The 24,741-nt window shown below is 41.3% G+C and overlaps 2 protein-coding genes across 2 annotated transcripts; both read right to left on the minus strand.

Annotated features, from left to right (window-relative positions):
- Positions 1 to 3,501: 3,501 nt before the first annotated feature.
- LOC128502694 (cytochrome P450 2C8-like) lies at positions 3,502 to 8,631 on the minus strand. The gene is made up of 9 exons (XM_053472584.1): positions 8,409 to 8,631; positions 7,015 to 7,177; positions 6,388 to 6,537; positions 5,994 to 6,154; positions 5,132 to 5,308; positions 4,862 to 5,003; positions 4,181 to 4,368; positions 3,860 to 4,001; positions 3,502 to 3,778 (listed from the first exon to the last, which is right to left on the minus strand). The coding sequence occupies exons 1-9, from the start codon at positions 8,586 to 8,588 to the stop codon at positions 3,597 to 3,599; spliced, it is 1,485 nt and encodes a 494-aa protein (XP_053328559.1). The 5' UTR covers positions 8,589 to 8,631; the 3' UTR covers positions 3,502 to 3,596.
- A 1,684-nt stretch (positions 8,632 to 10,315) lies between these two features.
- On the minus strand, positions 10,316 to 23,964 carry LOC128503954 (uncharacterized). The gene is made up of 18 exons (XM_053474149.1): positions 23,742 to 23,964; positions 22,154 to 22,316; positions 19,961 to 20,110; positions 19,371 to 19,531; positions 18,818 to 18,994; positions 18,566 to 18,707; positions 18,064 to 18,251; positions 17,536 to 17,677; positions 17,256 to 17,434; positions 15,262 to 15,486; positions 14,361 to 14,523; positions 13,393 to 13,542; positions 12,626 to 12,786; positions 12,087 to 12,263; positions 11,849 to 11,990; positions 11,320 to 11,507; positions 10,851 to 10,992; positions 10,316 to 10,749 (listed from the first exon to the last, which is right to left on the minus strand). The coding sequence occupies exons 1-18, from the start codon at positions 23,919 to 23,921 to the stop codon at positions 10,568 to 10,570; spliced, it is 3,012 nt and encodes a 1,003-aa protein (XP_053330124.1). The 5' UTR covers positions 23,922 to 23,964; the 3' UTR covers positions 10,316 to 10,567.
- Between the last annotated feature and the right edge of the window lie 777 nt (positions 23,965 to 24,741).

The raw sequence follows: 24,741 nt of genomic DNA on the forward strand, positions 1-24,741 counted from the left end.
GAATACCGCCTCCTGCGTGGTTGATCTAACGAAAAAAACAGTTGATCTAACCTGATCTAACGAATATCTACCAAGATCCATTAAAAAAAATCCAAATTTCAGTTGAGGGGGGGCCAGCCCCTATGTATACCCATTACCCGCACACAAAATAGGATTTTGAATACCGCCTCCTGCGTGGTAGATCTAACAAAAAAAACTGTTGATCTAACCTGATCTAACGAATATCTACCAAGATCCATAAAAAAAAATCAAAATTTCAGTTGAGGGGGGGCCAGACCGTATGTGTACCCATCCCCCGCACACAAAATAGGATTGTGAATACCGCCTCCTGCGTGGTAGATCTAACGAAAAAATCTGTTGATCTAACCTGATCTAACGAATATCTACCAAGATCCATAAAAAAAATTCCAAATTTCAGTTGAGGGGGGGCCAGACCGTATGTGTACCCATCCCCCGCACACAAAACAGGATTGTGAATACCGCCTCCTGCGTGGTTGATCTAACGAAAAAAACAGTTGATCTAACCTGATCTAACGAATATCTACCAAGATCCATTAAAAAAAATCCAAATTTCAGTTGAGGGGGGGCCAGCCCCCCCTCATTAAATATGCAATATCTCAGTAATTAGACTAGATCTAACAAAAATTTTGTCTGATCAAACCTGATCTAACGTAGAGCTATCATAATCAGTAACATTTTGTTGAAATTTTTGTTGAGGGGGGGCTGGCTACGGGTTAGCCCCCCCTGAAAAAGATTGTTAATATTGCCTATTTTAGAGTAGATCTAACGAAAAAAACAGTTGATCAAACCTGATCTAACAAAGATCTAACAAATGCCATGATCTTTTGTAAAAAAATTTAATATGGGGGGGCTAACCCGGGGGAGGTACTCTGCTGTCCATCACCTTAAAGGGGGAGCACTGCCCTAAGTCAGTACCGTGTTCTTTATCCCTGGAGCCAGGTTACCGGCTCTCGGCAAGGTGAGAGGCTAGCTTTAGCCACCTGTTTCTGGTCCATTTTGGATGTGTTGCAATACAGCTCTATGTGATTTTATCCATTTGTAGATATCTCCATTCAAATACAGTTGGGTGTGTGACCCCTAATCACACCAGGCGTTGATGATTTGAGTCAGTCTTTTTTATATAAATTTTTTAAAATTCACTGGTTAACATTCCTGCTCTCCATAGATTTACCTCAAGATACAAATCAAAGAGTTATAGTTTGATAAGTTATAAGTCAAAATGTTTAAAAAAAACTCAGTCATGGATGCAAACTTTGAAGTAACCGTCATGGACTGCGCCATGGACAATGGAAGCGATTGATGAATTTGTCTTCAATATTTCACTATATACAATGCAGGTCTCATTGGGCTCCTACAGCAGGGAACATTCAGCAGGTCTGTCCCTCTACGATGCAGTTACATAGAAACAGGATTTGACGGAAGATAAGAACTGTTCGACCCATCTAGTCGGCCCGTTTCCCTGATGTAAGGGATTCAAACTCCTGTCAGTCTTCGGTCTCTGTAGCAAAGGATAGCTTTATGTCTATCCCACGCCTGTTTAAAATCCCTCAATCTATTAACCCTCAACTTCTGCTGGGAGGCTGATCCATTTCTCTGCTACCCCCTCAGTGAAGTAGAACTTCCTTACATTACCTATAAGCGGGTGACACCAGGGATTTCACCGCAACTCTCCTAAACCTGACGTTTTAGTGAATAGACCCCGGAGATTCATTTGTTATAGACAAAATGCCAATTCTGTGGTTGAGAGTCCGGAGAGCGATCACAAGCGCCGCTGGGAGACATTTTGTCTCTTGCACGTTAGGACATCCTTTAAAAAAAGGACCCCCCTGCAGTTTGAATACAGGTACTGCATTCAACCATGCAAGTCAATGGAGCCCAGCTTTCTAATCATTTGATTAGTAAAATATTTGAAAAATTATTTAAAAAATGGAAAAACAATAAAAATAGCTAAAAAATATTAATACAAATGTGGTAACATTTAGAAATAATTACGCAGGAGTGTCACAATCAGGGGAACCATCCAGTTCCAACAAAATATAAAAAAAAATGTCCAAAAATAAGAAAAGTTTATTTCTATGAGCTAAAATTAGCGCTGTATCTTCCTAAACATCCTGCCTCAGGTGGTTTGTTCCAGGATACTGTGAGGAGTAGATCCAACCTCCCCCTGCCTCAGGTGGGTTTTTCTATGGACACTTCCTGTCTGTAGTGAAAGCAGGAAGTGCTTCCTGTGACAGGCTGTGTTTCGCAAGCAAAAGAGATGCTGCAAAAATGCACAGAGGGCAGTACACTCATAGATTGAGGGCAAAATACGTGGTACATTTCTGAGCTGGCGTCGGCGGTGATGATAATATCTATCCTGTCTGGAATGGCTGCTGTTAATAGAACAAGTGCTTGGTTTTATCAATTTATAACTGTTTAAATATTTCTGAGGACCATTCTGTATTTGAGGTAGCGACAGTTAGACGGGGTGAGTGAAGGGGTAGATGCTGAGAGCAGCAAGATGTCTACCTTCTATATCTGAAACTATATTCTGAAACTGAGAACAAACACATATCTACCAAAGTGTAATGGAATATAAACACATATCAACATGCGCACATCTGTGACAGGAATCTCTTTCTTATCAACATTGGTTAAAGGGTTAATTAATTACACGCTCCCACCTCCATTCAGGAGTGAATAAAGTGCTGGGAGATAGCGTGCACTCGTGCTTAATATCAATGCTGTGAGAATGCTGTGGTTGAGGGGAATGCTGCAAACATGTCTGAGGAAGGGAGCAAGGCCAGGTACTATCCAAAAGGGGATACTCAGGGGAAGAGGATCTATGGGGGCCGTGACATGGACTCTCCATAGAGCTGTCTTTCCATTGTGTATAGCAAGACCGCATTCTGCGCTCCATCAACCTGTGTAGCAGACAGATATGTGGGCCAATTAGAACCTAGTACCTTTTCCCTGGCTGCGCCAATCAGAACTCTGTATTTACTGTATACAAAGCTTACACTGAGAAATGTGTACTAAAGCTGCTGTTCCACCTACTCTGCTGAATTTAACTCCTTTGTAACTAAATGCTCATACCGGAGAACATCCAGGCTCTGCCAACCCATAGCCCTTCCTCTTTGGGTAGTTTGATGACGCTGATGATGTCAGTGAGCATGGCCGATGGATTGTGTCAGTAGGCGGGGACAGTTATGTTGTGGGTGGGGCTAGCCCCAAAGACATTACTTTTGTGTGGGGGTGGGTAATAGCCATAGACTAGGGCGTGTGTAAACGCCAAACCCCCCCCCCCGGTCCCGAGAGACTCAGCCAGAGTCTCTGGGTGCAACCCAGAGAGATCCCAGCTATGTAAATGCTGGTTTAGAAATCTAACCTTGCTGCCCAAACTGCACACTTCCCTACGAAACTAAGACTGCCCTAACAAAACACGTTATCCTGACAGAACCGACTTTCTTTTGTCATTTTATTTATTTATAGAAATATATAGAAGTATATCAGGTTCAATTCTGAGTTTTTCTCAGACCTAATTTCTCTAAGGATCGGTCTTAAGTTTGCTATATTGTGCTCTGGGTTAATCTATTTCACCGTGGCTCGGCATACATCTGGTAACGTCGTGGCCTCGAACCATTGGTGTTCGGCTCTGGGGTGATCTGAATGTCTTCTGTCTTCACTGTTGGCTTCAGGGTGAACTTTTGTAAGATGGTGGTGAAAAAGAGGAAGAGCTCCATACGAGCCAGCCCTTCCCCCGCGCACATACGTTTACCTGAGATAGAAGCAGAAGAAGGTTAGACGGCCACAGGGGGTCGCCTGCTTTGGGGACTATGATGACTGGCAATGTTATTACCTGCTGAAAATGGCATGAAAGCGTCATTCTTTTTAAACCGTCCGTTCTCATCCAAAAAGTGACTGGGATCAAACTTTTCAGGGTTTTTAAAACATTTGGGGTCTTTCAGAACTGAAGTCAGAACTGGGAGCATAAATGTGCCCTAAAATAAAATGATTACAATCATCAGTAAACGAATTCCAGGCTCTCAGGAGACATTGCAGAATTCCTGTGAAATCCGGCCACAGATAAATTAGGGCAGCTGCTTAAAGGGGTTAAACAGGTTTATGATACATATTTATCGTTGACCCGATAATTTACACCCTGAAGCATCTTATTGACCTTGGGGATGTGATATCCTCTGAAGGTCGTGTCTCTGTTGGCTGCATGCGGCAGTCCGACAGGGAAAATGTCAGCAAATCTCTGAATTTCGTGGATCACAGCGTCTGTATAGGGCATTTTACTCCGATCCTCCACTGATGGACAGCGATCTTGGCCAATGACTTGGTCAATCTCCTTGTGGATTTTCCCTGAAGACAACATATAGAACATAACAACAACAGGTCTGGAATAATAACTAAAATACTATATTAATCTGCTCACTTTAGTTCAAATAAACATTTTCATGTACTTATAGGTAACAGTAATTTAGCTTGAAAAAAGACACAAGTCCATCAAACTCCTTCCTACTGCTGATCCCGAAGAAAGCAACAAAAAAACCAACCCCACATTGAAGAGATTCCTTTTCTAACCACAATATGACATCAGATCTCTCACTGATTAGCGAGATATAACTAATCCAGTCCTTATAACGCGTTATATCCTGTATATTCCGCATATTATATACTCTCCGGCTGTATAACTAATCCCTTCCTTATAACCCTTAGTAAAAATTAAAACACGGAATTGAACAAATAAATGCCAAGTGGAGCATTAAGGAAAACCTGAGCATTCACATTCAATGTAATTTTGTTTTAAGATCTCTTTCTAAAAGCAAAAAAAAAATCTATTAAAGTGCCTTACCTTGTATCTCTGGATACTTAAGAAGAATCAGGAAGCCGTATCTTAGGGTCGTACTTGTGGTCTCCGTCCCAGCAAAAAAAAGGTCCACTACCGCTGCCACCAAATTCTCATTGTGAAATTCACTTTTGGGATTATCCTTTTCCTGGTGGAGAAAAACATTTAACTGTTATCATTTTTTTAAAAAATCTACATAGAACCCCCATATTCTGTAAAGCTCTACATTAATATTCTTCTTCTACAGCATGCAGGAGAAACAGAACGAGACCCTACCTCCTCCATCCGTGCGAGGAAACAGTCTATGAAGTCTCGTGGGTAGTTGATGTCCGCTGTCTCTTGGTGCGATTTCACAGAGTCCGACACATACTGTTTCACTTTTACAAAACCTTTGAGTACTTTCTGGTGAGGACCAGGAATCCTTCGCATTAACCTTGGGAAAGTATTGAGGAGCTACAACAAAAACATTGATATTGAGCCGAACATGATTTCCATTAGACACCTTTTCATGAATATGATAAACTTCCATAGAGATGAACCTCCCAGATTTCATTAGTAGTTATATCACCGCGATGAGATTTGTTTCTATGGCTCTTTGGTGCTCATGAAGCTCTTCTTTCTCATCTTTCTGCTCGCTTTACTGGTTTCTTGGCACTTATTGTGACGGACATAGTATTCACATAGCATTTACGCACAGGGCTTCCTGAATCTTGGACCGCTGTCCGTTTAGATAAGGATGTGCCGCCATCACCCTCTCCACGGTTATGAATACAAAAGCTCTCCTGGAACGTCTGACCGTGTATTCGTGTCCAGCCGTTCTGTACGCTTGACCGTGGGTGTTGTCTGATGCTGACACGGGCTTCCCCAGCATTGCAAACTAACCGAAGATAATTATTTTGATATCTTTTAACATTTGATATCACATGTAATTACACAAACGTGTCTGGAGTTATGTTATTTCGGGATCTGAACTAATGTGCAGAGGTAAAGTATTTACCAATTCTTGATAATTTTACATGGAGTGGAGAAACACATTTTCTTTATGTCGAATGGTACCTGGAACATAATTCTGGACACATAATGTGTTAAAGGGAAAATCATAATTCTTCCCTGTAATCTCCAGCATGGCAGCTCTCACCTGGCCATACGGTGTGTTTGCCGATTCAAGGATTTCTCTGAAGTTTGAGATTAGAATCGCAAAAGTCTTATCTTCATAGTCAAACCTTTCTCCAAAGACAACGGAGCAGATGATGTTGGAGACGGCCTGTCCCAGAAGACGTACAGGGTCAAAAGAGGAACCTGTCACGTAAAGTTGGAAAATGATTGAAAGGCGTTTAAGATTTGGATCCAAATGCATGACGTCCTCGGAAACATGGTTTAGAATTACAGTTATAATACAAGAAGACTTTTGAAAAAAATTATTTTTCAAAAGATCTGTCTCCTTACTCTTGTCCTTAAAGGGGATTTCTCGCATTACGTCCTAATCAATAATGAAAATACTTTTTCTCAAAACAAATTCCAGTTCTACCCACCCTTGTATTTTTTAAATGCTTCCGCGAGGCACTGCGACTCCTCTTGTATTCTCTCCTCGATGCTCCTCTTCCCCATTCCGAAATTCCTCAAGGTCATAAGGGAGAATCTGCGCATGACCTTCCACCTCTCCCCGTTGCTCGCGATAATTCCTGAAGCAAAAAAATTCAACAAAACATATGAGAGATGTTCTAAAATGTTCTAAGATTAGATAGTTGTTCGATTACCTGATGTCAGAGGTTGAAGCCTAAAAACTGATAAAATGATTCTCAACAGGCTGCCATTTTTTAAAAATGTGCTATAATTCTTAATTTATATCAGTTGGATATTTGGACTCCATAATTATTACTTTTAAATTTGTCTTCACCGTTTTCCTGTTCACTTTCCTACACATAAAAGTTTAACCCATATTTTTACCAATTACTTCTTGTGTCCTAATCTTTACTTTTTTACTTAGGATATTTTAATGGTTCTCACACTTTTATTTCAATAACAATAACAAATTTCAATTTTTAAGAACATATTCTCAATGACTTGCATGCGGGTGCTGGGTGCATAACCACCGTTATATTATTGTGCCTGATTCTTGTGGTCGGCACTAATGGTGATGCGCTGTTTTTGTGTCTTACCGTAGTCCTGCAACAAGAATTCATTCAGCTCCGTGTTCCCCCTGTCAGTGAATGCATCGCCATGATCTATAAAGGCCTCTTTCATGGCATCGTACCCAAGGAGCATGACGATCGGTTGGCTTCCCAGGTAAAACATATACACCGGTCCATATTGCTCACTCAACTGCAGAGACATGAAAACCTCTAGTAGGAAATATTTATCCTAAATATGAATTATTGGGTTTTGCTAAATCCCATTGTGTCCAAACATTGGTTATTTTTGAAATCTGAACTTTGTAAATTCGAGGAGAAGACTGATTATTGACTATACATTAGTAGAATTCTAAGTACTATAGCATACTATATAGTATATGTGATGAAATATGCTCATTTTATATTTGTCTGCTATGGTGACAAACTGACTACTCCTAAACCTTTAAACAAAATGATTTGATGTTTCCAAGAACGTTCCAATGATATATAGAAAAACAAAAGAAATAATATATTGTGTAGACCTGTAAATTCCCGCATTTACCCCCAAGGAATTTATGGAGTGCAACGAAACACGTAGGGTGCGGAAGAACCCATTCATTGTATCCGTTGTAAGTTGCGGCCTCTGTGGATGCTGGGTCTCGGTCTGTTCCGTCTCGGTCCACCTTGGCATTTCTGTCATTGTTTCATGATACTTATTGGGACAAGTGGAGTCGTTGAAGACGCTGCTCTTCATTTAAGAAGAGCACTTTTGTCAATATATATTTTTGAAATATTATGTTTTTCTGACTAATCCTAAATACTTAATCATTCGTAGATCAAGTTTAAATTTTTTACGTAAAGTCAAATTTTGCTAGCCGATAGGAAAAGGAGCTGACTATAGCTCTGCTCCCCAGGCACCACGAGAGCCTGTCGCTCTGTCTGCACTTATTTGTAAACTATAAAGCTTTCAGGTCTGAAGCAATACCCAAGGAAGAGAGGAAAACTCTTGAAAGCTTGTCTTTGAGGTATATGTTAAGCCAATAAAAATGTATCATACTGGTATCTTTCCATCTTATTTCTATATATTTCGTTTTGTCAGTGGTATGATTTAGTGGTGGAACTTATCAGTGCCCAGTTTTGACCGTGGTATCTCATGGCCCCCCCATATATCGTTCCCACTGCAGATTCCGTAGCGCTGCTGCCCAAGATTTAGTTTGAAACTAAAGAAATGTCAGCTTATTCCTCCTGGTAAATTTTTTTCCAAATAAATAAATTACCAAGGGGTGGGGGGAGTTGTGCTATTAGAGACAATGTATAAAAACGGCAAATATGCACCATTTTAGATCATTATTGCACAGAAATTGGTCATTAGAATAAATAGAGTGAAATGCAGTTCAGGGAATCGCAGGCTCCCAGTAACTGCCCTAGTAAAGCCTCCTCACCTTAACCAGAGACTGGGGTAATTCCTTGGTGCTGATCTGTAGAATATTCCCCAGCAGGGGCAGTGGGATCGGTCCTGGGGGCAGGTTTCCTGGCTTCTTTTTGCCCCTCCATGCGATCAGGTAGAGCAGGGCAGTGATACAGGAGACCAGGAGAAACGTCCCGACCAGTCCCAGCGCCATCGTGATGATAAAACTCTGGAGCGAGGCGTCCTCTGCACTGTGCTGCTCCTTTAACCTCTCTGTATTTATACTCAGAACGGGTTAATTATTTAAAGGGAGGGTCACACATTTTTTATATTGTACTATTCTCTCTCTCTCTCGCTGTCTCTCCTCTCATTCAGTATATATATAGAGAGAGAGAGAGAGAGAATATATTGTGCACTTTTTAAAATATTTTCATTAATTTATTAAATCACATGATGCTATAGAGTGTTGCATCCCATCTGTATTGCCATTATCTCTGCTGGGGAACTGTTCCCTGTATTTTCTACCCTTTTTATAATCTATCAATCCTTCAGAACCTCCTCATTTACCATTCCAGGAAATAAATTGGGTCAGCATGTATCAGATGGTGCAGGACCCAGAACATAGGACCCAGGGAAACTCAGCTGGCTCAGGGCCCACCAAAACTAATTAGGTCGTATCAGGTACATTATATCTGTTGGCACGAGACTGAGTGCCACTAAATTGAAGTGATTTAACAAACAATGACCAGAGTCCAGGGGCGCGCCGCTGGCACACGGGATGCCGTAGCCCAGAATGCCCTGCACTTTGTCCTGGGGAGGGTATTGTTGTGATAATAAACCATGAAAACCAAACATTGCTTTAAATGTAGCTGATGATTCTGCCTACAGCTCGAGAACCATACATGAAAATGTACAGACCAGTCCCAGGAACGGCTTAATAAGTTTGTGATCTCTTTTAGTGAGCATAGCGAGACGTAGAGTCACATCGGCATTCAATACCTCAGAGGTCTCTTCAGAAGATGTCTCTGTGGCCTTTGCCGTTAGCTCACCTCATTTCTACTTCACATCCCACCCACCATTTCAGTCTTTTGTGGGAGCTTTACCCACTGTTTGTTCTGGCAGTGAGGCTTTCCGGGCGTCTGGAGGGCAGAGCATGAGAGGGAAGCTTGAGGGAAGGAGCTCCAGGCTGACAGAGCTCAGGACTAGGCCCAAAGTCAGCCCTGATTAGATTTCTGTGCTCTTTCTGTAGGAGAGACAGCTTCTCCATAAACCCCTGAGTACTCGGTGTCTGCAGAGTGCTGTGTGCTGCGCATGGTGGGATGTCTGCCCAGAAGGAAACCGCCGGTGAGTCTGACAGAGAGGGGCCGGTAGGCGGCCATTACCCACACACCCCCTGTGCTGCAGGCAGGTGCACCGTGAGGTACCTGTGTGCTGCTTCACTTCCTTTTCAAAACGTAGCACTACCTAAATCCGCCTTAGAGCCCACTGTTTGGGAGGTATTTGGGGCTGGGTATTCACAGACTGGATATATATGTTATTGTGTGTATTTTTTTTCTGTTCCTGTTATACCCCTACTACCACTGTTGGTATTGATACTGATGATATTTAATCCTTTTACCTTTGCATCTGACTCATTATAATTATTATTATTATTATTATTATAAGGGTCCTGGTTGGGGAATATAGCCCATGTGCACGTGGGGTAATCTCCTGTGACCATGGTTATAATGTGGGCTACTCTCCTGCAACTGTGCTTTATTCTTCTATATCACATCGGGATTGTATTATTTAACCTGCGTCTGTCATTAATTGTATTTGTTCTGTAATATCAGCCCTTGGCCAATGGCGCTATTATTACCGCCGCTACTAGCACAACCCACACATGAAGTCGGCATTCACAAAACAACCATTTGATACCACAAGTGCAAATATTATTAAAAGTTATAAGAGCAATCATAGTTTATATATTTTGTTGCTTGGGCAACCATTAGAGCTTACGTACAAGCAATTTGCAAACATCTTAAGAGTCCATCATTAAGTCGTGTGGGTTCTGTAATGGAGCTTCTGCTAGCGGTGTTACTACAAGAGCCGCTATTAGCTCGCTTCATTTTATGTCTTCAATTAGTTTGCTGGTTTCATGTTTTGTTGTCAGTACACTTTTCGGGAGCCTCTGTCCCCTGTAGGCAAAACTGTTCATCGCGGGACGGTGAACATTTTGTAGAGACGCGGCCTCGAAGCATTGGTGTTCGGCTCTGGGTAGATGTCAATCTCTTCCGTCGTCACCGTTGGTTTGAGGGTGAGTTTTTGTAAGATGGTGGTGAAGAAGAGGAAGAGCTCCATACGAGCCAGCCCTTCCCCTGCACACATACGTTTACCTGGAGAGGAGGAACAGCAAGAAAGAAGCCCGGTCACTTGAGGACAATACACCCCGCAACCCTCCTGCTTTAAATATTAACCACTGAGACAATGTTATTACCTGCTGAAAACGGCATGAAAGCGTTGTTCTTTTTAAACCGTCCGTTCTCATCCAGAAAGTGACCGGGATCAAACTTTTCAGGGTTTTTAAAATAATTTCTGTCTTTCAAGACCGTAGTCAGAACCGGGAATATTAACGTGCCCTAAAATGAAACAATTAAAACTGTGAAAGATTACCAGCCAGGACAGAGTTCTAATAACATTGACATGCTTTTGGGTAATATTCATGAAAATTGTACATTTGGGGGGGATTTTCTTTAGGAAGCGCTGGAGTATAGGAGTCAGGCTCACCCTGACAATATAGTATTGTAAATAATAAAAAACTAATAGATCGCTTTATAGGCAAAGAGAATAAAGGGGTTGAGGAAAGATTAGCATCTGCATAAAGCCATCATAAAGAATGAATACGTTAAGTGATGTAAGACAGGAGACCGCATGGATCTTGGTTCTTTTCTGCCACCATGATTGACCTTGGGGATGTGATAACCTCTGAAGGTCGTGTCTTTGCTGGCTGCATGACCCAGTCCAGCAGGGACAATGTCAGCAAATCTCTGAATTTCGTGGATCACAGCATCTGTATAGGGCATCTTAATCCGATCTTCAACTGACGGACAGCGATCTTGGCCAATGACTTGGTCAATCTCCTTGTGGACCTTCTCTGAAGACAATATATATTCATAAACACAGATATGAAAAAAAAGCAACTAAAATCCCTTGTTAATCCCATATTTCCATTTTTTCATATTACATTTTTTAATCATCAGGTCTTTTGCTAGTTCTTTGTTCAGTACAGTAAAACAAAACAAATGGGGACACTTATGTCACCGCATTTATTGAATGGATAAAATACATGTGCAAATGCTTCAGAGTAACACCTTTATCAATGTGCCTGTCCTACAGATGAATTCCAGCTGGAACCTTAACCGTATCAGTTACCATATCGCTGCAATTACAAATGTTAATTATTTTATAGAGTTCCTATTTTTCAGTATGGCTGACCTTGTATCTCTGGAGATTTGAGAAGAATCAGGAAGCCGTATCTCAGGGTCAAACTTGTGGTTTCCGTCCCGGCAAAAAAAAGATCTATTACGGTTCCTACCAAATTCTCATGATGAAATTCTGTGTTGGGATTATTTTTTTCCTGCGAGAAAACAAGACAGTTTAATGAAGGCATTGCTCTGATCCTCGGGACATTTACGTTCAGAAGAGGCGCACTCCTTGATTTATAGAACTCTACCTCGGCCATTTGTGTGAGGAAACAGTCTATTAAGTCCCGTGGATAGTTGGCGTCCATTGTCTCTTGGTGCGATTTCACGGAGTCTATCACATACTCTCTTATTTTGTCAAAACTTGTGAATATTTTCTGGTGGGGACCAGGAATATGTCTAAACAAGCTTGGGAAAAAATTGAGGAGCTAGAACAAAAAATAATCATAATTCATTATTAGTATTGTCCAGAACATATCATCACCTTTTTTTGTTTTGTTATCGGTAGCTAATTCTAGTAAAGCTCGTTTTCCACCCATGTTTGCATTCATCTTAACCACCGATTAATACAACGTCCCGGTTTCACCCAAGGTCAACAATGTTTTTACTGAAACGTTGACAATGCCAGCAGATCCGCCCGATTCTGCCCATTTAGTCTGCACTTTGCATAAAAAATGCTCTTGACTAGATATCTGAGATCAGAAGTAAATGTAGTTTTTAGTAAATCATGGAATTAGGAATGTAGCAGACTCTTCGTGGTTAATCACAATCGAAGCACGTTAGTGTTCACCTGGCCAGAAGTTGAGTTTATTGATGTGACGATGTCTCTGAAGGACGACAGGAGACTCGCAAAAGTCTTATCTTCATAATCAAACCTTTCACCAAAGACAACGGAGCAGATGACGTTGGAGACGGCCTGTCCTAGAAGTATTATCGGGTCAAAAGGGGTATCTGTCGGGGTTTGGGAGATAGAAAAATATGTTAAATAGGTATTAAAATGTTTTATATAAATAAAAAAAATAATATATTATGAAAATTTCACTAAATAAAATACAGTGAGATTAACTTTAATAACAACAATAATACAATGATAGTTATTGGGTGTTATGGTCTTGAATCTATACAACTGCATGTTAGTGGGATTTATAACAAGAGATAGGAAAGTTGTGGGGGGCTTTTGCCGAAAACTTCATATTTTTGCGTATTTCCACCGTAAATCCCACAGGATTGAGGTGTGTGAAAATAGGCAAAAATGGATGGATTTCTGATAATGTGGGTTGTGACCTCATTTGTGATCAGATACAAACAACTATGAATATTTTCTAATATGAGGTAAAGAGTGGCAGTTTGACCAGCTCCACGGATAACCGTTAAGGGGACGTTTTACGGCATCGATATTTCGTTATTTTGGTTCCGCTTAGTAATTTATTGCCTAAAATAATGTCTTTCCACTTTTGCCCTGCCGGAGTCCCCGTGATCTCATAAACCTTCATGGTATTCTCAGAAATACATGTCAATCAAAACTAAATATAAAGTTTTCTTAAAAATTCCACCAACCTTTGTTCTGTTTGAACGCTTCCGCGAGGCACTGCGCCTCCTCTTGTATTCTCTCCTCGAGGCTTCGCTTCCCCATTCCGAAATTCCTCAAGGTCATGAGAGAGAATCGGCGCATGACCTTCCACCTCTCCCCGTTGCTTGAAATAATCCCTGCAACCACAATGAAAGGACGTTTATCAGAGATGTTCTGAGATTAGATAACTGTTCTTTTATTTGATGTTATTAGTTTGATTGTAACATCTGCTGAGTACAGCGATACCCGCCATGCATTGTTTAAAAGTAGACACCCCATGGGCATTTAACATGCCGGTATTTTAACTCTTTCCATGTGAGAATAAGTTGAAGATATAGCCATACCGGAGAACTTCTGGGCTCCGGCTACCCGGAGCCTTCCCTTGCGGGACGCGGCCAGGACTGTCCACTGACGTCAGTGGGGGTCCCGCTGATGTTGGGGGCGTTACTGCTGATGTCAGCGGGAAAACCCCTCCCCCATTCATAGGGAAAAGGGGTAGGGAAGGATTCGGGTCTTGACCCAGAGAAGCGGTGCTTCACCCGGCAAACTCCGGGCAAACCCGGAGAGTTCCCAGGTATGAATATATAGCGCTAATTGGACCCTCTTGGAAAGTTTGGAAACTTTGTTTTGTTTTAAAGGACGCACCGCCATCTTGCGAGACAGTGAGTCTTGGAGTGGGGGTTCTGTGATTGCCTCGCTATCAAGTTATTTCAGCGACACCAATGAAGTTTAAGAGCTTAAGCTCTTCTAAAACAGGCGTCCGGCGCCATGCGGTGTATAGTGGGCGTTGACGCCCCAGGGAGGGGCCAGACATGGTCCCTGATGCCGATGTCCATAGATGCCCATAGGTCGCTTTCTACACCTGTTTAAGTCATAATGGTCAATCGTCGTCAAGGAGTTAAGGATACTTGGACCTCGCTGTATATTTATGGGTGTAAAGTACGGTGTATTTTACCATAATCTTTGAACAGTAAATCAAACAGGTCCATTTTTCCCCTGTCGCTGAACGCATCGCTTCGATCTATAAGGGCTTCCTTCACCGTGTCGTATCCAGTGAGCATGATGGCCTTTTGGCGGGCGAGGTAAAGAGTGTACACCGGTCCGTACTGCTCGCTCAGCTGAAGAGGGAATGACAGGAGACATCAGTACTGAGTATCAAGATGAACTTGTTCCTTGAAATGAAAACCCCTTGTAGGAATCCATATAATACAATAGATTAGGTCTATTCACTAAATTGCGCATGCTTGCAAAATATAAAAAAAAATGTGAGTACTTAAATACCACTGAAGAGCGCCGCAGAGCACGTGATTACTGTGCAAATCTATCCAGTGCATTTAAAATGAGAACGGATTTTCACAAACCCCGTAACATAATCCCCCAACGGATTAATCTCATATTATGTATTTAAACCGGGTTTTGTATGTGTGAGATCCTTACGTTTCAACCGAGAAAGAAAATATTTACATTGAGTGGGAATTGTTGGGTTTTACCGAATCACAATTAGTGAAAACCGGCTTCTCCCAACGCTTATTAGAAAACATGGATTACATTAAAATAAAAAGAATCTTCTCTTTAACCCCTTAAGGACAATGGGCAGTCCCTAAACCCATTGAAAACAATGCATTTTGAGCCCGTACATGTACAGGCTTTGTCATTAAGGGGTTAATTATATATTCAAGTAAGAGCACAAAAAACAACATATTGAACTGCAGGGAAGGGGGCTTCTGTAAGAGATCCCAAATGTTGAAATGAGTGCAATTGCACAGTTATGTATAAATTTCCCTATGGTTCATTATAGGGTGATTCAACTTCAAAGCTACAAACTCCCAGTAACTGCCCCAGTAAAGCCTCCTCACCTTAACCAGGGACTGGGGTAATTCCTTGGTGCTGATCTGCAGAATATTCCCCAGCAAAGGCAGTGGGGTGGGTCCTGGGGGCAGGTTTTCTGACTTTCTTTTGCCCCTCCATGCAATCAGGTAGAGCAGGGCAGTGATACAGGAGACCAGGAGAAACGTCCCGACCAGTCCCAGCGCCATTGGAGCGAGGCGTCCTCTGCACTGTGCTGCTCCCTGCACCTCCCTCTGTATTTATACTCAGAACAGGTTAGTTATTGAAAGGGACAGCCGCACATTTTTTTATTATTGTACTATTCTTTCTCTCGTTGTCTCTCCTCTCATACGGTATAGATGGTCGTATCAGGTACATTATATCTGTTGGCACGGGACTGAGTGCCACTAAATTGAAGTAATTTGACAAACAAGGACCAGAGTCCAGGGGCGCTCCGCTGGCACACGGGATGTCGTAGCCCAGAGTGCCCTGCACTTTGTCCTGGGGAGGGTATTGTTGTGATAATAAACCATGGAAGCTAAATATTACTTTAAATGTAGCTGATGATTCTGCCTACAGCTCGAGAACCATACGTGAAAATTTACAGACCAGTCCCAGGAACGGCTTAATAAGTTTGTGATCTCTTTTAGTTCCCATAGCGAGACGTAAAGTCACATCAGCATTCAATACCTCAGAGGTCTCTTCAGAAGATGTCTCTTTGGCTTTTGCTGTAGCTCACCTCATTTCTACTTTTAAGGCTGAAAGAAGCAGTCACATCCCACCCACCATTTAAAACTTTTGTGGGAGCGTTACCCACTGCTTGTTCTTCCCATCCACCCTTGCAAGTGGGGCATGTGATCAGCTGCACCAATCAGGTGGCAGCAAGGCTTTCCCAGGCTTTTGAGAGAGGATGTGGGAGGCTGGAGGGCAGAGCATGAGAGGGAAGCTTGAGGGAAGGAGCTCCAGGCTGACAGAGCTCAGGACTAGGCCCAAAGTCAGGCCTGATTAGATGTATGCGCTCTCTCTGTAGGAGGGACTTTCTTAGGGAAGCTGGAGAGGAGCTAGTGAAGCCGCTACAGCTTCACCATAAACCCCTGAGTACCCAGTCTACAGAGTGAGTGCTGTGTGCTGCGCATGCTGAGCATGGTGGGATGTCTGCTCAGGAGGAAGCCGCCGGTGAATCTGACAGAGAGGGGCCGGTAGGCGGCCATTACCCGCACACCCCCTGTGCTGTAGACAGGGGCACCGTGAGGTACCTGTGTGCTGCTTCACTTCCTTTTAAAAACGTATTGCTACCTAAATCCGCCTTAGAGCCCACTGTTTGGGAGGTATTTGGGGCTGGGTATCCACAGACTGGATATATCTGTTATTGTGTGTATTATTGCTTTTCCTGTTATACCCCTACTACCACTGTTGGTATTGATAATGATGATATTTAATCCTTTTACCTTTGCATCTGACTCATTATTATTATTATTATAAGGGTCCTGGTTGGGGAATATAGCCCATGTACACGTGGGGTAATCTCCTGTGACCATGGTTGCTATGTGGGTTAACCTCCTGCGGCCGTGCTTTATTCTTCTATATCACGTCGGGAATGTATTATTTAACCTGCGTCTGTCATTAATTGTATTTGTTCTGTAATATCAGGCCTTGGCCAGTGGAGCTATTATTACCGCCGCTACTAGCACAACCCACACATGAAGTCGGCAGTCGCAAAAAAAGACAACTTTTGAGACTATATGTGCAAATATAATTAAAAGTAGTAAGAATAAAAGTAATCATAATTTATATATTTTGTTACTTTGGCAACCTTTAGATCCTACATTTGAGCGATTTGCAAACATCTTAATGAGTCCATGATTAGTCGTGTAGGTTCTGTAATGGAGCTTCTGCCAGCGGTGTTACTACAAGAGCTGCTATTAGCTCGCTTCGTTTAGTGCCTGCAATTAGTTTGCTGGTTTCATGTTTTTTTGTCAGTACACATTTTGGGAGCTTCTGTGCCCTGCAGCAAAATTGTTCATCGCGGGACGGTGAACATTTTGTAGAGACGCGGCCTCGAAGCATTGGTGTTCGGCTCTGGGTAGATGTCAATCTCTTCTGTCTTCACCGTTGGTTTGAGGGTGAGTTTTTGTAAGATGGTGGTGAAGAAGAGGAAGAGCTCCATACGAGCCAGCCCTTCCCCCGCACACATACGTTTACCTGGAGAGGAGGAACAGCAAGAAAGAAGCCGGGTCACCTGAGGGCAATACACCCCGCAACCCTCCTGCTTTAAATATTAACCACTGAGACAATGTTATTACCTGCTGAAAATGGCATGAAAGCGTTGTTCTTTTTAAACCGTCCGTTCTCATCCAGAAAGTGACCGGGATCAAACTTTTCAGGGTTTTTAAAATAATTTCTGTCTTTCAAGACCGTAGTCAGAACCGGGAATATTAAAGTGCCCTACGATAAAACGATTAAAACGGTGCAAGATTACCAGCCAGGACGGAGTTCTAATAACATTGACATGCTTTTGGGTAATATTCATGAAAATTGTACATTTGGGGGGATTTTCTTTAGGAAGCGCTGGAGTATAGGAATCAGACTTGCCCTACTTAAAACAAACATTTAAATTTTAGCAATATATTATTGTAATAATAACTAATATGTAATGCTTTATAGGCAAAAAGAATAAAGGGATTGAGGAAAGATTAGCATCTGCATAAAGCCATCATAAAGGGATTAAGCAGATGAAGGTGATTTAAGACAGCAGACCGCATGGATCTTGGTTCTTTTCTGCCATCATGATTTATATCCCCGTGATTGACCCCCTGAAACATCTTATTGACCTTGGGGATGTGATATCCTCTGAAGGTCGTGTCTTTGCTGGCTGCATGAGCCAGTCCAGCAGGAACGATGTCAGCAAATCTCTGAATCTCGTGGATCACAGCCTCTGTATAGGGCATTTTACTCCGATCCTCCACTGACGGACAGCGATTTTGGCCAATGACTTGGTCGATCTCCTTGTGGATCTTCTCTGAAAACAACATATAAACATATAAACAAATATGAAAAAAAACAACTAATACCTTGTTTATCCCAACTTTCCATTTCTTCATACTAGATATTTTAATCATATTAGTAACATATGAGTATCATCTTATCGTGTGCCATGAGTACAAAACAAATGGGGCCACTTATGTCACCACATTTATTGAATGGATAAAACAAATCTGCAAATGTTCAGGGCTCACATGTGATGCAATTTCAGCTCACCGTATCATTTACCATATTGCTGCAATTACAAATGGTAATTATTTTATAGGGTTCCTATTTTTCAGCATGGCTGACCTTGTATCTCTGGGTATTTGAGAAGAATCAGGAAGCCGTATCTCAGGGTCAAACTTGTGGTTTCCGTCCCGGCAAAAAACAGATCTATTACGGTTCCTACCAAATTCTCATGATGAAATTCTGTGTTGGGATTATTTTTTTCCTGCGAGAAAACAAGACAGTTTAATGAAGGCATTGCTCTGATCCTACGGAGAAAAAGAAGGTAACGGGACATCATACGTTCAGAAGAGGAGCACTCTTTGACAACTCTACCTCGGCCATTTGTGTGAGGAAACAGTCTATTAAGTCCCGTGGATAGTTGGCGTCCATTGTCTCTTGGTGCGATTTCACGGAGTCTATCACATACTCTCTTATTTTGTCAAAACTTGTGAATATTTTCCGGTGGGGACCAGGAATATGTCTAAACACACTTGGGAACATATTGAGGAGCTACAACAAAAAATAATCATTTATTAGTATTGCCCAGGACACGATATCACCTTTTTTTGTTTCGCTATCGGTAGCTAATTCTAGTAGAGCTCGTTTCCACCCATGTTTGCATTCATCTTAACCACCGATTAATACGACGTCCCGGTTTCACCCAGGGTGAACAATGTTTTTATGGAAACGTAGATGATGCCAGCAGATCCGTCTGATTCTGCCCATCTCTTTGCACAAGAATTGCTCCTGACTAGATATCCGAGGTATAATTTTGGTCCCAGAAGTAAATTTGGAATTTTTAATTGGAAAAAAACGAGTAAATCATGGAATTAAAATGGAATGGATTCTTCACGGTTAATCACAATCAAAGCATATAAGTGTTCACCTGGCCAGAAGCTGAGTTTATCGATGTGATGATCTCTCTGATATATAACAGGAGACTCACAAAAGTCTTATCTTCATAATCAAACCTTTCCCCAAATACAATGGAGCAGATGACGTTGGACACGGCCTGGCCTAGAAGTATTATTGGGTCAAAAGGGGTATCTGTCGAGGTTTGGGAGATAGAAAAATATGTTAGATATTAAAATGTGTTAAATAATTTGGATTTGACTAAAAAAATACAATGAAATTAACTATAATAACAACAATAAAGTGGTAGTTATTGGGTGTTATGGTTTTGAATCTATACAACCGCATGTTAGTGGGATTTATAACAAGACATGAGAAAGTTGATGCTTCTGTGGGGGGTTTTACCGAAAACCTCAAGTTTTTTGCATATTTTCACTGTAAATCCTGCAGGAGCATTGAGGAGCGTGAAAATAGGCAAAAATGGATGGATTTCCGAAACATAATATGTGATAATATGTGACCTCGTTTGTGATCAGATGCAAACAACTATGAATATTTTCTTCCATGAGGTTCGGGTTAAAGAGTGGCAAATAATTTCAATTAAAAAAAATAAATTCCACCAACCTTTGTGCTGTTTGAACGCTTCCGCGAGGCACTGCGCCTCCTCTTGTATTCTCTCCTCGATGCTCCTCTTCCCCATTCCAAAATTCCTCAAGGTCATGAGAGAGAATCGGCGCATGACCTTCCACCGCTCCCCGTTGCTTAAAATAATCCCTGCAACCAAAATTAAAGAACGATTATCTATCTGATCGTTTATCAGAGATGTTCTGAGATTAGATAATCGTTCTTTTATCTGTTTTTAGTGGCTCTCCAGTAAACTATAAAAAACTTGTGCCATAAGGTTAGAATTTCTGCATGAGGCCCTAAATACAAAGCGGGACCCCCACCGCTTCCTTGAGAAGACTTTACTACCGGTGGGGAGTGTTGATGCAGGACTTTATTCTCTTTGCTCCATTGATTTATGTGTTATGGTACTTTTTGTTTCACTGTAACGGTCCTTAACCCCTCGGTGACAATGGCTGATTTTATTTTGTGTGCAATTTGTGACAATGGCTGTTTTAGCACTTCTGTGATGCTCGTGTTAAGCTGTAATTTTCTTTTTTGCCATTTACTGAACCCACACACGTTATATATTGTTTGTTTCAGGACAAGTCATTATTTTGATTGTATCATATCATTTACTGTTAACAAAGTATAACATATGGTGAAAATTTGAGGGAAAAAAAAGACTTTTTCTGACTTTTACCTGGAAATCTTTTACTCATCTATAAAACGAATGAAAAAAAAACCTGCTGAATAGATTCTATTTGTCCTGAGTTTAGAAATACCCAATGTTTTTATGGGGGGTTTTTTTTGCACGTTATGGGGCAATAAGTGCAAGTAATGTTTTGCTATTTCAAAACCATTTTTGAAATATTTTTTTGTGTGTATTTTTCCCACACACGTTGTAGTTTGACATGCGGTCATCCTGCCAACTGGAACATTGTTGTACCTGGCCAATTCCATTTACCCCATTAGCATTTACCATGCCAGTATTTTACCTCTTTTTTAAGACTTGCAGGGGGGGGACATTATTATATAATGGTATATCTACATACACGTGTGTATACGTATACACATGTGTATATATACCATTATATAAGTAATGGTGAGTAAAGGTGATGGGAAAACCCTTCCACTTAAATTTAAGAGGTAGTAGAAGTATTATTATTAAACACTCATCTACAGACACCAGAGAGTCAGAAGGCTCTTTTCCCTCACGGCACTGCCACAACCACAAGGGATTCTGGGTAGGCGCATGCAAATAAGGTTAACAATAATCACCTTTTGCCTCTATTTCCACTTTATACAGGACAGCTCTTAGACAAAACTCTGTAAGAGATGCAGTAGCCAGATCACCGCTCACGGACAGCTGCTTTTTGTTTTTTTTGAAGCCCCGAGGTTCTTGTTTCATTGTGAAAAAACACAAAAAAAAGTGAAAGTGCCAAAGTGCCATAAGGCCACAGTGGACACCAGGTTTGTTTTGTTTTCTTCGGGGCTCACATTCCCAAAGGATATGTGACCCCTTCTTCCCTCCCCGGCCATAAGGAGGCCTGCAGGAGGGTGATCATTGTTAACCTTGTTTGCATGCACCTACCCAGAATCCCTTGTGAATGTGGAAGCACCATGAGATTTCTGAGGGAAAAACAAGCCTGGTGTCTGTAGATGAGTGTTTGATAATACTTCTACTTCCCTATATATATATATATATATATATATATATATATATATATATATATATTTTATTATTATTATGAAATTTATTTTACTAATCAAATTGTGATTAGAAAGCTGGGCTCCGTTGAGTTGCATGACTGTTTGGGAGGGTCTGGAGAGACCCTCTTAGAAACTTTGGAAGCTTTTTTGTTTTATTTTATTAAAAGGATACGTCGCTATCTTGCGAGTGGCAAAATCTCTCACAGTGGCGATTTTTCAGAACATTGATGTCCCTGGGAGGGGCCAGACATGGCCCCTGATGCTGATGTCGGTGTTGCTGAATACCTTGTCATGGAGGCATTACAACAAGATCGTTTGGGTGAAGAAAGCGAACATAGATCGCTTTGTACACCCGTTTAAAGTCATGACGGTCCAGGCACATCCATTGTCATTAACTGACTGTTTTTGCGTGACGTGCCTGGACAGTCAATCGTCGTCAAGGAGTTAAGGATACTTGGACCTCGCTGTATATTTGTGGGTGTAAAGTACGGTGTATTTTACCATAATCTTTGAACAGAAAATCAATCAGGTCCATATTTCCCCTGTCGCTGAACGCATCGCTTCGATCTATAAGGGCTTCCTTCACCGTGTCGTATCCAGTGAGCATGACGGCCCTATGGCGGGCGAGGTAAAGAGTGTACACCGGTCCGTACTGCTCGCTCAGCTGAAGAGGGAATGACAGGAGACATCAGTACTGAGTATCAAGATGAACTTGTTCCTTGAAATGAAAACCCCTGGTAGGAATCCATATAATACAACAGATTAGTAAATTCTAAGGGGTCTATTCACTAAATTGCGCACGCTTGCAAAATATAAAAAAATGCGAGTACTTAAATACCACTGAAGAGCGCCGCAGAGCGCGTGATTGCTGCGCAAATCTATCCAGTGGATTCAAAGGATGTTTTCAAAATAAGAACTAACAGGAGAACGGATTTTCACAAACCCCGTAACATAATCCCCCCCAACGGATTAATCTCATATTATGTATTTAAACCGGGTTTTGTATGTGTGAGATCCTTACGTTTCAACCGAGAAAGAAAATATTTACATTGAGTGGGAATTGTTGAGTTTTAGCGAATCACAATTAGTGAAAACCGGCTTCTCCCAACGCTTATTAGAAAACATGGATAACTTATACAACGCTTATTAGAAAACATCTTCTCTTTAATTATATATTCATGTAAGAGCACAAAAACAATCCAAAAAGGGATTTCTGTGAATTATATAACAAAATATTACAATACTCTTTTTTTCTTCTTTAACTATTTAAGAGCTGTAGTTCAAATTTTTGCTTTTGATTTCTCTTTCGTATTTTTTACAAATTATTGATTTCAAATTAAAATTGACTAACATTACATATTTACCTGTCCTTGGATACAAATATCATTCCTTAAGCACAATGCTGGTTTTATTAACAAACATTAAGAAAGCATAAAATATGAATCAATAAAGATGATTTAAAAAAAAAAAGTAGAATTCTTTTAGGATTTAAGATATAAAAGTATATGCAGTAAAAGTAGATTAATTCCAACACAACAAATATCTTTAAAAATAATTAAACCTATTAAAGCTGCAAAACAAGTGCTTTTTTGTCGATTGTAACAAAAGTGAATTATTTTTAAGCAAAAAAAGCTAAACCAAAAGTGAATTATTTTTAAGCAAAAAACATGAACAATTTTTGATTGCAGTAGAAATCTCTGCCAACTTTTTCTTTAGTGTGGTGGATCCTGGCTACATGATAATAAAACATCACAATTTGTGGAAAAAAAACGCCCCCTAATTGCACCCTCAGCTTTTGTACGAAACCAAATTAAATAATTTAGACAAATCCTGTGTAAATGGTCCAAAATCTGTATTAGTCGACCCACCCTGGTGGCTAAATATTGAACTGCAGGGAGGGGGGCTTCTTTAAGAGGCTCCAAATCTTCAAATTAGTGCATGCCCCGGGGCAATTCCCCTTCGCCCCCTCATTGGCAGGGCTGCCCTGACACAGTTATGTATAAATCTCCCTATGGTTCAGTATTGGGTGATTTAGGATCAGCTTCAGAGCTACTAGATCTCACTAAATGCCCCAGTAACGCCTCCTCACCTTAACCAGAGACTGGGGTAATTCCTTGGTGCTGATCTGCAGAATATTCCCCAGAAGGGGCAGTGGGGTGGGTCCTGGGGGCAGGTTTCCCAGCTTCTTTTTGCCCCTCCATGCGATCAGGTAAAGCAGGGCAGTGATACAGGAGACCAGGAGAAACGTCCCGACCAGGCCCAGCGCCATCGTGATGATAAAACTCTGGAGCGAGGCGTCCTCTGCACTGTGCTGCTCCTTTAACCTCTCTGTATTTATACTCAGAACAGGTTAATTATTTAAAGGGACGGCCCCACGTTTCTAAATTACAGTCATTAGAAGAAATGTGTAATTAACGATCAGTGTATAAAGATCCAAAAAACGGAATCCTCCGCCCTCTGATTACAGTCACACCTGGGGTGTTTCATAAGATTCTAACTTATGATAGATCACAATAGATTGAGTGATCAGGGGCATATTGAGGCTTTACCCGTAGTGGGTCCATGTGAGAGGGGTGCTAGGCTGGTTTTACCCACAATTTTATAGTCGTTGGTGCTTCTCTTGTGGACCTCCCATCTGCCCCCCACACACACCTGCACTGCTTTCATCATAAAACCCAAGGATATGATGTCATACTCTGGTTAACGACTGCTTAACATCTGAGTCTTTACAGCAGGAATAATGGGCCGTATTGGGGCCGATCTGCCAGCAGGTTCTATGTATACGTATTACATAATAACCCCTTGAAGGCAAAAACTGGTTATATCATTAATAAAAATGTTGTATTTTTGAATGAATTTATAAAATCTCAGCATATTCTGGAGTAATTGGGTTATATAAATCTGCTTTCTATATGTATCACTAGTACTGAATGCATTTCTATGATCTCTGCCGGGAGACCTTTCCATGTATTCTCTGCCCTCTCTATAATCTCTTTATTCCCCGGAACCTGCTCGTTCAGTATTCTAGGAAATAAGCCAGATCGGTACCGGGGCAGAACAGATGGGGCAGGATCCAGAGCACCAGTGAA

This window comes from Spea bombifrons, chromosome 8 (genome assembly GCF_027358695.1).
Source record: "Spea bombifrons isolate aSpeBom1 chromosome 8, aSpeBom1.2.pri, whole genome shotgun sequence".
NCBI classification, from domain to species: domain Eukaryota; kingdom Metazoa; phylum Chordata; class Amphibia; order Anura; family Pelobatidae; genus Spea; species Spea bombifrons.

What these genes read in the sequence shown, in the direction of transcription:
- LOC128502694 (XM_053472584.1), bottom strand. Translation starts at nt 8,588, where the DNA reads ATGGCGCTGGGACTGGTCGGGACGTTTCTCCTGGTCTCCTGTATCACT. An exon ending in TAAGTATCCAGAGATACAAG is followed by an intron (nt 4,369 to 4,861) that starts GTAAGGCACTTT and finishes TGTTGTCTTCAG; the next exon opens with GGAAAATCCACAAGGAGATT. An exon ending in GAGGATATCACATCCCCAAG is followed by an intron (nt 4,002 to 4,180) that starts GTCAATAAGATG and finishes ATTTTATTTTAG; the next exon opens with GGCACATTTATGCTCCCAGT.
- LOC128503954 (XM_053474149.1), bottom strand. Translation starts at nt 23,921, where the DNA reads ATGGCGCTGGGCCTGGTCGGGACGTTTCTCCTGGTCTCCTGTATCACT. An exon ending in AGCGTTCAAACAGAACAAAG is followed by an intron (nt 12,787 to 13,392) that starts GTTGGTGGAATT and finishes AAACCCCGACAG; the next exon opens with ATACCCCTTTTGACCCGATA. An exon ending in TAAACTCAACTTCTGGCCAG is followed by an intron (nt 12,264 to 12,625) that starts GTGAACACTAAC and finishes TTTTTGTTCTAG; the next exon opens with CTCCTCAATTTTTTCCCAAG.